We start from the raw sequence: 14,286 nt of genomic DNA on the forward strand, positions 1-14,286 counted from the left end.
GAAAAAAATAGCATTTAATATCTTATGGTGTTCCAAATATTTAAAATAAACTTGCAAATGAGACAATGTACAAAATTTTACATCACTTTAAACAAAAGAACAACAATTAAATCGGTTGCTAAGGAAAAAAAATAAAACATTAAAAATCAAATTGCTTGGAAAAAACAAACTTCATTTTTAAGCTTTACTGAACATCCCTTATCGCCATACGAGAGTTCGTCTGACACTTTTGAATCACTCTGTTTTTCGAAATGAGCACGTAGAAGATGGAACCGTTTTACCGTTAAAAAAAATAAAATATTTCCGAATAGTCTCAAATTCAGTTGGAAATTGTTACTTGATGAAAGTTGGGTTGCGTAGTCGTACCAATTTACTTATGGTTGGGTATTCATTAAATTTCTTGTATACTATGTGAATCAAGTTTTGTCCGCACCCTTCAAAAGAGCCCTTTTAAAATAAACTAAAATTCCTTAAAAGAATGGTAAGTAATTTTTCCGAATAACAGTCAAGGTGAGTCTTAACTTACTTTTACTTACGCATAAACTTGGAGAATAACAGCCTTTGTCAAATAATAATAAATAGTGAATAAAAATTCTTAGAACATACTGTTGTGTAATTTTACACCACTAAATTTTTAAATTTGAGGAAATACCAAGATTTTAATTATTTTGACGAAGCTTGGTATGTTGGTACACGTCTATTAGTTGTTTCAAAACTATAAAATGCCAATGTCACTTTACCGACTTATTTTTTTAAATAAAAATATACTGTATACTAGTTATTAATGTTAGATATCCCATTGAAAGTATAAATTACATTAGCTATTATATTTTTGAAGTGCATGAATAATTTATAACAGCTAATTTTGAAAGAAAATGCGACGTTGGCGTTTTTATAGTTTTGAAACAGCTAATGTGACATTTGACAGTGGCAATTAAAAAAAGTGATGATCAATAATAACTTAATGAGTAAAACGCAAAATAAGGGAAAAGAAAAATTTTTTCTTAATCGGCGGGATATATATTTAGATCAATAAATTTTCAATTTTTTGAGTTCTTCGATTTATATTTGGGTTTTTGTCTCAAAAATATTGTTTTAATGTTTATTTCATTTCACTTTTTAACCGGTCCTTTTTTTTCTTGCTTCCAACTCATTTTTTATCATAAAAGAGCCATATAACTTATTTTTATTCCATCGTAAACGACAAAATGGTATTTCATCCACTGTTTACTTCATGGTAAAGTGAAATTTTGTCGACTAAAGAAATTATGGTACACAATTCACAACCACTGTTGTTTTTGTTTTTGACGTTTTTCCATTGTTGAATTTTCTGATGTTTATATAATTATTCTCAATCAAAATAAAATAAAATAAAAATAATTACAATGTATACTGTAGTAGGTTGAGAAGACAATGGTGAATTGTATCGTCGTGAGCTATTTTGACTAACAATTGAAAACGCCAAAAACAGAAAAACAACAAACGTAAAACATATTTTTCTAGATAATAAAATTTCATTTTACCATGAAGTAAACAGTGGATACAGTACTATTTTATAATCGTTTACGATGGAATAAATTATTCCTTGTCACTATTGAATCTCAAATTAAGGATGTAGATGTTATATCAACTTGGTAAAAAAAATAATAATATTGGTATCATTTCAGACTTAAAAGTTAATATTGTTTTTATTACGCAATATCCCGAAAACTAAGAAACTTTTACTATATTTTGTTCTCACCATTCGTTAGTATTTGGTAAGTGCCATCATTCCCTAATTTTTATGTTTATGGGTATAAGTTAATGTTATGAGTTACGTAGAACCGAATGTAGAACATTTTATTTTACCCAACTTTTAAACTGCTTCTTTTGAACTACGTTTAAAATCATTACCGTGAATAGGTGAATTGAACTTCATCTAACTCAGCTTTGATTTCTTTTGATATTTAGCGTTTGAAATGAAAATTATTAAATTAACTTGTTAAAGTGCATAAAGCTATAGTGTTTTTTCATATTTTTTTTGTAAATATGATTAGGTATTAATTAGTATTATTATATATAATTCGTATATTTGCTAGTATTTATTATAATAATAATATATTTATTTAATTTATTATAATTATAACGTAAATTATATACAGGGCGCTCAAAAACTGGCGCACCAACTCAGTGGTACGTTGTTGAGAAGCATGTGTAGATCATCGAAAAAATCTTGAAAAAATTCCTAAAGTTATATCTTAAAAAATCTGAAACGACAAATTTATTTTGTTAACTTCTTCAGTTTTTATTATTTTTTAATGTTTTTATGTTTCGCACTAAGTAATAGTTACCTAACAAAACGATGAATAATTATTTTTAAATTTACTAACAGACTTTAGCAGTTTTTTCAATTTAAAAAAATTAGAATTCATCGAAAAAATCACAATGTGCAGATGTGCCAACACTGGGAATGATTTCCTAGGAAACCGTTTGAAAAATAATTTATTTTTATTGTTGATCAAATTCAATTGCGATCACGACTGTTAGACAACGTTGCCACATATCATTTATTTAAAATTCGTCATTTATCAATAACTTTAATATAAAGAATTTTTTTACTATTTTTACCTTTATGTGTAAGCAGTTCTCCATCACACTCCATTGAGTTGGTGCGCCGATTTTTGAGCACCCGGTATTTATAATTATTAGTATTATTATGCGACGTATTTCTTTTGTTGGTGCCATTATCAAAAGCCGCTCGTTGCTTGTAACAAGAATGAAAGGTGCTTCAAAGTAATAATCAAATTTAGTCCAAAATATGGTATATTTTAACGTAATTAGTTTTTACATAAATATTTTACACCACTTAGTTTGAAAATAACCAATCCAATCAACTTGGACAATATACAGTGGTATATTTAAAAGGCATATAAAAGATGCTAAAGTTTAGAAAATAATATTTCTTCAGTATAAAATGTAAAAAAACTTATTAATAAGTAATAATTTATCGGAAATTCTTGGGTGAAGGAAAATACTTCTGCTTCTTTTTCGCACAACTTCTGCAAAATAATAATAATTAGAAAACTTCGGGGCATTTGTTATAATGAGACAACAACCTGTTAGCGCTCACTGGTGTGAAAAGTCCTTTAGGAGCTATAGGACGCAATAATGAATCAGTGCTTGGAGTTTGCTGCAATTTTCCACGTTGATAAGTCGGCTCGATGTTGATAAAACCAGACCAGTAATCAGATGGGATATTAAGCAAATGTTCCATTACCTAATAAAATTACTTGTCTCAAACTTGAACCTGCAATAGAACAAAACATACCATATTATGTTGAACGATTTCATCCAGCAAATTATTCGGGTTTGGATTATCGGACGAGTATCCAACTAAAGTCGGTCCGAAAATTTTGGCAAGGTTACCGATATTCATTTTGCATTCTTTGGCCTCTGCCACCCTAAAAATAAAATTTTCTAAACTTGTTCCACTTGTAATTGTCTGTTTTACTTCTGAAGATGCAGAATCATATATGCGAGAGTGTCTCTGTTTGGTTGTGGAAGCTCTGATATGGCTTGATACAGAGCTGGTTGGATGTCAAGTGGGTCCTGAGCATTCACAGCTTGTACAAATTTTTTCCACAAGGCGTAAGTTATGACTGGTTCATGTAAACCCCTGAGAAAGTCTTTGACAGTTCCACAAATCACAGGAATGTCAACTTGATTAAGACATGGGGCCCCTTTGCCTTTCAGAAACCGTTCCTTCAAAGCCTTAACATCACGTTCTGAGCCTGGAACTCGGTATAAGCCAACTTCTGAGAGCCCTCTTAATTCAATTTCGTTTATGCAGTGGATAAGAATAGCTGGAACCATGGGGGGAGTTGTTGGGGTATAATCACCAATAACCCCCTTCATAAGTTAACATTAGTACAAGAGTTACTTTTAATTTCTAGTAACATACCAATCCGTTTCGTTGATTTGGTGTATGCACCACAGGAATACATGGCAAAGGAAGATTGTTCTTGCATTCCAAATGACACAGAGCTTTGCATTCTTTGCACTTAAAAGCGCTCCTACCAAAGCGGATTCGTTTATCGCAAGATGTGCAAGTTTCAGGCATTACAAGAGTTTTTTGTTGAAAACAATGTTCTTTGCCGGCTAGTTTCTGGTGAGTTTTGCGCGGACTTTCACGAGCCCAGGATTCAAAAACAAGGTTTGCTGGAGGGGCACTGGGGTATGAGTCGGCCTAAATTTTTTTATTAAGAAAAACGCAAACAAATATAAACATACAACCGTATGGGCCGATTCTGGGGCTCCCGGAGTTTTAGGGACGGACTCGATAATAGACGTAGCAGTAATAGGACCATCTTTGTTAAGAGTTAGAGTAGTGGTTGCTCTAACGGTGTCAGCAGCTCCAATCTAATCCCAAAAAACAAGCATATTAACAGTATAAAAATGAACACAAAAATATGTTTTTCGACTTTGGTTTCACAAATTGTTCAAACAAACTGAAAGTAGTTTCACAAAGAGAACTTGTGAACTCCTTTTAGTAAATTTTTAGAAGTTGTATTGGCATTGCTGGGCTGGGTGGCTGGGTCAAGTCGCTTATCATAAAGCCCGAATAATTAACAAAAATAAGAGGAAACAGTTTAAACAGATTTTGATAAGTTAAACTAAACAAAAACAAACAACAAAAATAGAAAGTAGAAAAAATAGTACTGCACTCGTTTTATAAGTTTTAATTGTGGCACTCATTCTATTGGAACACCCCTTCGTCGTGCTCCAAAACCATTCGTGCTACAAGAGAACGTCTTATAAAACACATATAATAATATACTATTATAGTAACCCTGATCTTGTAAGATTATACAACCACAATAAACTTCATTACCACTACTAAGGATCATCTATTGTGCAGGTATTAAGACCTACGCGCCCTTGCAAAAACTGACTTCTCCTAGACTGGTTGCTTTCACCGGCCAGGTCCGGCTCCAAATAATTTCCCTAATGTTTTCAAAATTCACTTAAGCACTTAAGAAAAGAAAATAATTACTGCTGTAAAACCAGATTGCAAGCATGAAAATTATCAGGTGCCAACATTTTATCATTGTTTAATATAAAACAAATTTAATTTGTGCGGTCTCAAATTATTTTGAGTTCCGTCCTGGACCCTTTGACAAGGGTGTTGCTAGAAAAGTTGCTAGAATAATTTACCACTGGGGTTTCTTTTCAATAGGGTATCGGTTACATTTCACATAATAGACTAATTTTATGATCACCATATAATCTCACAGAATCAGGGCGACTTTATATTATTGAAAATATTAATATTAATAAGCCTATGCTCCATTTCAAAATGAAGTTTTCAATTTAAACACGTGCTTAAAACACACAAAGACTCTACACCTACATAACAAAAAACTCTTTAAAAACGTCTATAAACGTCCGCTAAATACAAAATTAACATTCCAAATTTTGTTATTTTCCGGATTATTTTTGAGTTAGTAACGTTTCATCACAATTTAGCCTAATCTCAAAAGCGTGTTTAAAACCTCGGATAAGACAAAATATGGATCTTATGTCGAAAATTCTCGCGAAAATCTGAATCAGTTATCTCATAAGGGGCAAAAATAATACAATTTTCGACACAATTTTTTTTCAAATAATTAAAGTTTGTAGTTAAAACACGCGCCCAAACGGATGAAACAGATAAAAATTATACAATTCTGCTAGTACTTTTTTTTTGGCTTATTTTTGACAAGATTTCGGGAAAAGTAATTTACCTATCAAGTCCGAAAAGTGAGATTTTACTGGACGAGTAAGTTAATACAAAGACGAGTCGAAGACGAGTTCTGGTAGCTTACGAGTAGCAGCAGAAGATCACTTTTCGGACGTGATGCGTACAATATTTTTTTTGCAACCGTGATGATCCCCAAAGAACGTATAACGTCATTAAGAATGTTAAAAACGTGACTGCAGTTGCAATACCTCATTCTTCATATAGCATTTCTGCACATAATTGTACATTAAATTAATATTTATTATAAACAAATCTCTCAACTTCCAACTTCATTAGCTCGTTTTTACTGGGCTAGTGCGGGAAAAATGATCAAGCAGACTATCCTGTAAAAGGGTACTTTCCGTCAAGAACATAACAAAAATAAAATGTTCATTACGGTATGGTTGAAAAAAAATATTTCTGCCGGAAAAACGTTTGAACTAAAGCTCTCGAAAAAATGAAAAATAACCATTTACGTTCTATTTTGATTTTCCGACTTATCAATTATTATTGAAGAAATGCGTTTCTGAAAAAAGATCTTGCAAAAAATCTAAATACATAATTCGAAAAAGTGTATAAACGCTTGAAATATGGAAAAATTTCACCATTTTCGATGTAGTTCGACAATTTTTCAGTTAAATTTTGACGCAAATCTTTAAAATAATAATTGTAGTGTTTCTGAATGAAAAACGACCTAAAATGTTTAAAAAAGGCAAATCACTCTCATTTTTAACCCAAATTCGTAAACATTCAACTCTCGCTACGACAGAACTAACACAGTCTGATTTTATTTGGTAATTTTTTATACCAAGTAACCATTAAAGACTGCGATTTTTGTCGTCAGGCTGGTAACAAATTTGTCACATGAAATGACATAACAAAACAACCAGGAATGCCAATAATAATTGTTTTTTGACATAATCTTTAATATCAGTCACCCGATATTATATATGACACAATTCACGGTGATATTTTAACCTGATTTAAAGGTTTTTGGGTCGGTTTTGTGAAAAAATTTGAAATTTCAGCTTAAACAGTCTGAAACGTTGTTCCACGAAATTTGGTAAAAAAATTATGTACTTATTCTGACTGGAAAATGTATTAAAATTCAAAAATCGTGTCACTGTCAATCAAATTTGGTGATTTTTTTATTAAATTTCTATTTTTAAAAAGTGCTTAAACTTTTATTTAAAATTAGTCCTGAATATTGAGCATTTTGGACTTTTTGCTGTTTTCGCTCTCAGGTAGAGAATTGTCAGTAACACTCAAAAAAGACAAAAAACTGAATCAATAAGGCTCTAATTTTGAGAATGACAAGAAATAAAATTTCGTTCAATGTAAACAACCTGAAAAAAACTATATCGACCCTTTAATCCCTTTATCCAAAAAATGTAATAAAATGTGTAAATATGGATAAACTTTATTACCTCAACAACTTTATTTCCAGAAGAACGTCTTTTTTTAATTGCAGGTTCGGCAGAGGCACCTGTGCTTGGCCTGTGTTTTTTCCAAGCAACTCCAGAGAGACGAGAATGATCTAAATCATCTTCTGACTGTGAATAGCTAAAGTCTGACAACATGGATCCTAAAACATAACGATTGTATTAATTTTACGTTCAGTTTTTATGTTTTTTAGAATTACCAGTTGAATTAACTTCTCTGATAGCGCTAAGTTGGGGATGATGACCATTTCCATTTGCACTGGTCAAATCCCACTCGCTTTGCCAGTTATTATTATGCAAAAATGAAAATTTTTGCCTCATTTCATCCGAAAACCTGATAGTAGTATTTTTATCCTTGAAGAGAAGGTCTTTGACAAGGTTTATCTGTGAAGCCTAAAAACAATTTTTAATAAAATGTCCACAAAACGAGACAAAACACTAACTAATTCATCCCTCTCCTTCCTGGCTGTCCTAACCATTAGCTTTTCCTTATCAATCATTTTCCGAGCTGTGTGTAACTTATTCTCCAAATCACTACATTCCACTACTTTATTATCGAGAACATTTTTCAGCCTGTTAATTTCATCCAGTGCTTGAAAATAATCAACATACAATAACTTCACTTCTTCAACAAACTCCATAAACGCTGGGAGAGTCTCTAACTCATTGTTTCTAAAGGGGCGATAACTCCGCATCAAATCATCAAATTGCGCCGCCAGGGAAATGTCTCCGTTTGAAGACTGGCCTGATCCAGAACCCATATTATCAGAATTACACGAGGCAACGCTTTCATCACTGTCGGAGGCTCCTTTTTCCACAAACATGTCTCGGTTCAAGTCAGCTCGGGGGGTTCGATACGGTAGGGGTGTTTTAAAAGGAGTGTCACACATTTTTTCTTAGTTGCACTGCACACTTAACTCAAACTCAACTTGTTACACATCTAAAGCACAGATCAACTAACCTCTCTAATCTGTGTCTAAAGCACAAAAACACTCGATGTTCCTCAAGAAACTCACTAAAATTCTAACAAATATGAGAGTTAAAGCTTCGTGTTCTTTGAAGTTACAGTTGAAGAAATGCAATTTTGAAAATGACCAATCGGAGCTCACCGATCAGCTGTCATACTTTAACCGACCGCAGCGTAATGATCCATACCTAGCGCTAGCCATACTTCAAATCAAAAATATGAAGTCTAAAGATTTATTGAAGCTTGCTTATACTATCCGTTAAATTGTTTTTAAAGTCTTTGTAACTTGTGTGTTCAAAACATTAAACGTTTAGTGTCAAGGGCGGCTAACGATCATCGGCACGTGGCGCTGCCGTGGCAAGAATACGAATCATTAGTTCGAATTCGTTATCCGCCAAACAAATGTATTCAAATAAAATTGCAGCAAATAAACATGAAAATTTTTATTAAAATTATTAATTAAAATCCATTAACTGACATTATTTTTCTTGTTAAAATAAAAAAATTTAAATACACAGGTGTCGGTTTCGATCTCCATCATGGGGATCTCTCAGTTATTGAGATAGGAAGTTGGTTAAGTTAGGGTAAAATTGCGTATTTTTGTGTTGGATAATTACCTGAAAAATAATTTGATGTGTCATTTTTAGTTTTTAGATTATTAAGAAAAATTAAAAATTTGTAGGTACCTAGTTTTCAAACAAATCTAAATCTGGCATCGCCTTTTCCAAGATGTTCTTGATGTCAGAGTTACAACACTAAACTTTGTTTTTTCTTATGAACGCCATATTTAACACTTATATTTTTGAAAAGTGTTTATGTTTCTGATTACAATGATGTATTACATTTTACATGGTATGATCGAATCTTACATGCTGATTAAAATTAGAAAAAAGATGTTTCTGCAAAGAATGCGTTAGAAAAACAACGTTTTTACAATCGTTGGATGACTTTATCCTGGGAATAAATTTAAAAAAATACATTGTTGAAACAATTGTAACCATAGTATCTATAGTATAATACCTTATCTGGGATTTATCTGACGATTGTAAAATCCATCCTTAACAAACTAGGTTTTGACAGTTCTATTAAAATATGTGAGCCGAATTTTTATAACTGCTCGTTGTTTCATTTTGCGAAAAATAAACTTCTAAAGCTTATTAAGTTGTTTAGTTTCTAAGTAAGTAAGTTTGACGAAAATGTGATTCAGATTCAAATTCAACTGAACTTCCAAAATCAGTTTGTTTACAAATAAAATTGTTGGACTTTTTCCAAAGCACTCATCGTAAAAATGCTTTTTTCTTCATTTTAATCAGCATGTAATGTAAGATTAAATTGTATGTTAATAATTGAGATCCCCTTAGGGAAGCTCGAAAAACGGACACCTTGTATGAAGGCATTTTTCTATCACACAGCATTGAGTTGGTGCGCCGGTTATTAGTAACAACTTGTGAAACAAATTAATAATTACAAACTAAGTACACTTTTTCAAAGGCAGCTCTTTTGTTTTGTCTAGATCATAAAAAGGTCATAGAAATTACACATTTATCAAAATTTCAAAGGTAGATACATAATAATACATATTCAAAATAGTGCAAAGATTAGTACTTAAGTTATTGATATTAGTGTATTTATTAATATTAAATATAAATACTTACTCGCAATAAATCAAGTATACGAGTGCAGGGTGAAAAATTCTCGGCGTAACAATGAAAGACTTCGTTTTTTAATTCAAATATGCATGTATTTGTTTGTATAATCTCTATTTAGTTCAACGCACTTAGTGCAATGTGTTTCTAATTTTTTTATCCCATCCCAGAATTGACCTTCTGGTAGGTCTACAAAAGTTTACAGCATCAATCACCTACTCATTCGAGTAACAATTTTTTCCTAACCACATTTTTTTTAAATTTATGGTTTGTGGAAGTCTGGGGAAGTCAAATCAGGCAAATATGAAGAATGTTCTAATAATTTATGTTTTAAATCTCTCCATTTTCCCATTGCCAAAGCGCGTTGGGTCCAGGTGCACTAGACCCATGCGGCACCCTTCTGCACACAATTTTTTCGTATCTAATTCTTGGTATAAAATAAACTGCACTCTTTTCTCATATATCCCTATAACGTTAGCTATCTCATACACTTTCATTCGCCAATCATCGAATACTAAATTGTGCATTTTTTTGAGGTTTTCATCCGTGGTTACTGTTTATCTGTGCAACCACGTTCGAATTTAGCTGACTATTTTTTACAGTAGAATATGAAGAGGTTGACTTTTTATAAACTCTCACCAACTTTGAATAAATTTTTGTTGGCAATAAGCCCTCCACATCAATGAATTTAATGCCGGCGAAATTCTCCATTTTATCCATTGTTCAAAACAGACATGCACATTTACTTTAAAAAATACTCAGAAAAAAAACCTTTTGTCAGATTGAGGCGAAACTTGAGGGATGCTATTATGACACATAATGACTTGCTTCCGCATAAAAATTTTAATGACAACAACGTTAATTCTGTGGTAGGCTAAGAAGTTTTCACCTTGCCCTTGTATTTTACCTCTTAAAAGAAAAATTTAAAAAATCGAATAATGTATAGATTTTTTTTAAATACAGTGTGATTCACGAGGAATACTGAATACTTATCGAATAACGAGAATAAAAATGATAAGTATTGTGAAGCAAAATTGTGTTTGTTTTAAAAAGAATCGCAAAAATGCCAAAATGTAATAGTGGTTATTTTCAAAGTGTTCACTGAATTTAGGGCGTAAATAAATTTTGAATCGTGATCCAAGCTCAGGACGAGATAATTGTTTGTTAGTTGTTACATTATGTCGGACATATTCAAAATTGGACAAAAGTTTCATAGTTATTCGGAAGTTGAAAAGTCGCTGAATTATTACGAGGAACAGACTTTTGCAAAGTTCTGAAAACGTAATGCACTTGTTAATTGAAAGTGATGTCATCAACGTCCTTTAGGCTTTTCCAATTCCAAGAAAATCTATAAAATTTTTGGTCCAATTTTGAATACATTCGAAATCATGTTACAGGCCAAACAATAATCTCGGCCTCATCTGTAAGTTTAGGTTAAGATTTATTTACGCCTTAAATTAAGTTTAGCAAAGACATCATTACTTTAGCAAAGACATCTTTTCACTGCACAATTTCCAGTGAAAATTAATTATTTACATAAAACAATTGTTTTGCGCACCGGTTGATATTATTGTTTGTCGCCTGAAAGCCGGTATTGAAGAAAAATCATGGTCGATGATTTGACACTTTCAATGTTCCTGACGCTGCCGGGATTGGACTGGATTGGATTGGATACCGGCTTCGACCATATATCATATAGACTCGCCGTAAAGCGAGTTTGTAGGCAGGTTGTTTGAAGCCAACATGTATGGGTGCGAGGAGTGAGGGGCAAGAGGAAGCTTACTCCTTGTTCAATGGCAGCTCGTAGTCAAGGGGCAAACAATTGAAAAAACATTACAAGTTTCAGAAATAATTTAAGTTTTCGAGTTTCAAAAAAAATGCCTTAGTTAAAATACTTCTAATTCTATCTTATGACATGTCGTCAGAGTTGTAATATTCAAAAATATTCAGTATCAAAGCGGAAAATCAGAATACGTTACGACGCCACTGGTGTGTTTCCAGATTTAGGTTAACACCTGTATTTTCTTACTTACGGATGACATTACCGATGAATACCCCTTGTGAATACTTTCTCCTGTATATTTCGACGCAAGAACCAGATTTTACCCATTCACAAGTAAATTTAAGCCCAAAATTCACAATTTTTCCCTTTAATCACAATCGTGAAGCACGAAGTTTGACGAATATTAACGAAACACTTGGAAATATTTTGAATGGACCAATCAGAGAAGGGGTACCTAAGAGTCAAATTCGCGTACCAAGTCTTATTTCCCCTTGCCCCACCTGCACATGTTGGCTTCAAAACAAATCTCACCTTGCCCAGTCTATATGATATATGGTCGAAGGATACCGGTGCCGGGAGTTTAAACACAGTAATAAATAAATCAAATTTTTCTCTAATTTGTGTAAAGAAAAACGACTGAGATTTCGTTTTTTTCTATAAAATGTTTGTCATAATAGAGTTGCAGGAAAATTCTCTCGAGAATGCCTAAAGATGTAGATTCGTGTGCAATAAAAATGTTAGTATCAAGACCAGCTTTCTCTCTAAATTAAACCTAAGTCACTTAGATAGTAAAAACGATACAGATTCGCTCATGTAACAATGAAAACAACTCATAGTACTACAGAACTACAGAAAAACCTCTCAACAAGGAATACCTGCGGGAAATGTTTAATTGCTCGTTGTGACCACCGAAGGTAGATTGGATGTGCTAATCCCTTAACATAGGTAACACTATAAAATTTAAAAAAGCGTTATTTATAGGCATACGAAAGTATAAGTAATTTTCAGCAGCTTTGAAATATTCAGAGAACATAAGAAAACTATGTAAATCTTGCGTTTTTTCGTATACATCGCAAACATTGTTTACTGTGATGTTAAAACAAACTTTCCCTATATCACTATCATTATTTTCATCAATTTTTTGATATCGTCGGTATTTCATTCTATAGGTCAGTTCACGACGGTTTTTGCAAAACTACCTGGTAAATGTAATGTAACTTTGGCCATATAATCTTCTTTTAGACGCTATAATAATAATAATACCATTTGTTTACACACTTTTGTCTGAATTTTTAGTCATCATACCATAAATAAGAAAAGGAAGAAGCTCATCTCCACACGCAAACCGTCGGGAACTGACCTATATTCAATTTTTTATTCCTTATTTCTATGGTGACCAGAAATAAGCCCACACTAAAAATGCCCACAAGACAAAAGCCTACAAACATAATGCCCACAAGAAAAAAGTTCACACAGAATAAAGCCCACACGGAATAATGCTCATAAAGAAAAAAACCCACATCGAAAAAAACTTACATGGATAAAGCTTACAACGAAAAAAGCGCACAGTAAAAAACTCACATGAAAAATAAGCTCACACAGAAAAATACCCACTTACCAAAAAACACACATACAAAAAACCCACAGATTAGAAACCAAATCAAAAATTTTCTAAATATCTAACAGACTCGGAAGTGACAAGTGATAAGAATTTTTTAAAAAATACGGAATTTTAGTCTTTTAACTACTTCATTTTTATTTTTGGTAGATCTTGTTTAGTTTCTGAGATAGGTAGGTAATAAAATTTTTAACGTCTGCCAGTAAATTTAATAATAATTATTCATCATTAAAAAATTAATAAATAAAAAATAAAACAAATAAATAAAAACTGAGGAAGTTAACAAAATAAGTTTAGAGATTTAGATTTTTTTTAAATACTACTTAAATAAGTCCTATCAATTTTTATCTTTTTACCAAAATTAAAGCTGATAAAACAAAACGGTTCTAGCGAGCTACTAGCTTTTGAAATATTATTACATGACACTACATAATTAATTAAACATTAGTAAATCATAAGTATTTATATGAAAATAGTGTGTGTAGAGCATCGCCCAACTATACTAAGGAAAGGAAATAAGAGAAGAAAATACTTTCTTCCCTCGGGCTCTCCAGTTGAAGACCACAATTCAGCATCTGAAGATGACCCAGAAAATTTGATAGATTAAACTGTTGGACTCAATGCTTTCAGTTTATTATAAGTTTTATTCATAAAATCTATATTAAATTATCTACCTCTTAATTTTGTACTGAACAAGACTGTTATTCAGTTTTCAGTGTTTTTTAAATGATTGTTTTTTTCCAGACCTTAACTCGCCTATGGTTAGTCCTACAAGAAAAATACAAAGGATCATTTTGTAGCATTTTTTTTAAATTAGTAAATATTTTACTTTATGCGTTTTTAAATAATTATTTCAAATGAAACGCTTGATGAAACGTTTTTTACCTACTTTTTATTTTAATCCTGCATATATGTATTTCGAAACTGTCATACTCTGATGGATACTTATAATAGTTATAATCATAGAACCATAACTATTGTTGCACTATGTGATTTGTGTAAACAATGTGCACTTCAATATTAATTAGATTGCAAATTTGGTTTGCAGTTTTATTGAAATTTCACCGCATGA

The 14,286-nt window shown here is 31.9% G+C and overlaps 1 protein-coding gene across 2 annotated transcripts; it reads right to left on the reverse strand.

Annotated features, from left to right (window-relative positions):
- Window positions 1-2,784: 2,784 nt before the first annotated feature.
- tum (tumbleweed) lies at window positions 2,785-8,321 on the reverse strand. 2 transcript variants are annotated; one of them, XM_064357471.1, is made up of 10 exons: window positions 8,162-8,321; window positions 7,644-8,112; window positions 7,401-7,593; window positions 7,186-7,343; window positions 4,273-4,398; window positions 3,941-4,225; window positions 3,491-3,888; window positions 3,308-3,440; window positions 3,096-3,256; window positions 2,785-3,038 (listed from the first exon to the last, which is right to left on the reverse strand). In XM_064357471.1, the coding sequence occupies exons 2-10, from the start codon at window positions 8,088-8,090 to the stop codon at window positions 2,984-2,986; spliced, it is 1,956 nt and encodes a 651-aa protein (XP_064213541.1). In that variant the 5' UTR covers window positions 8,091-8,112; window positions 8,162-8,321; the 3' UTR covers window positions 2,785-2,983. The 2 variants fall into 2 exon arrangements, with proteins under 2 accessions (XP_064213541.1, XP_064213536.1); XM_064357466.1 differs by having other exon boundaries at window positions 7,644-8,139; window positions 8,176-8,320.
- Between the last annotated feature and the right edge of the window lie 5,965 nt (window positions 8,322-14,286).

Source organism: Tribolium castaneum, chromosome 1 (genome assembly GCF_031307605.1).
Source record: "Tribolium castaneum strain GA2 chromosome 1, icTriCast1.1, whole genome shotgun sequence".
Taxonomy (NCBI): Eukaryota; Metazoa; Arthropoda; class Insecta; order Coleoptera; family Tenebrionidae; genus Tribolium; species Tribolium castaneum.

What these genes read in the sequence shown, in the direction of transcription:
- tum (XM_064357471.1), bottom strand. Translation starts at nt 8,090, where the DNA reads ATGTGTGACACTCCTTTTAAAACACCCCTACCGTATCGAACCCCCCGA. An exon ending in CCCCAGAATCGGCCCATACG is followed by an intron (nt 4,226 to 4,272) that starts GTTGTATGTTTA and finishes AAAAAAATTTAG; the next exon opens with GCCGACTCATACCCCAGTGC. An exon ending in AAATCGTTCAACATAATATG is followed by an intron (nt 3,257 to 3,307) that starts GTATGTTTTGTT and finishes TAATTTTATTAG; the next exon opens with GTAATGGAACATTTGCTTAA.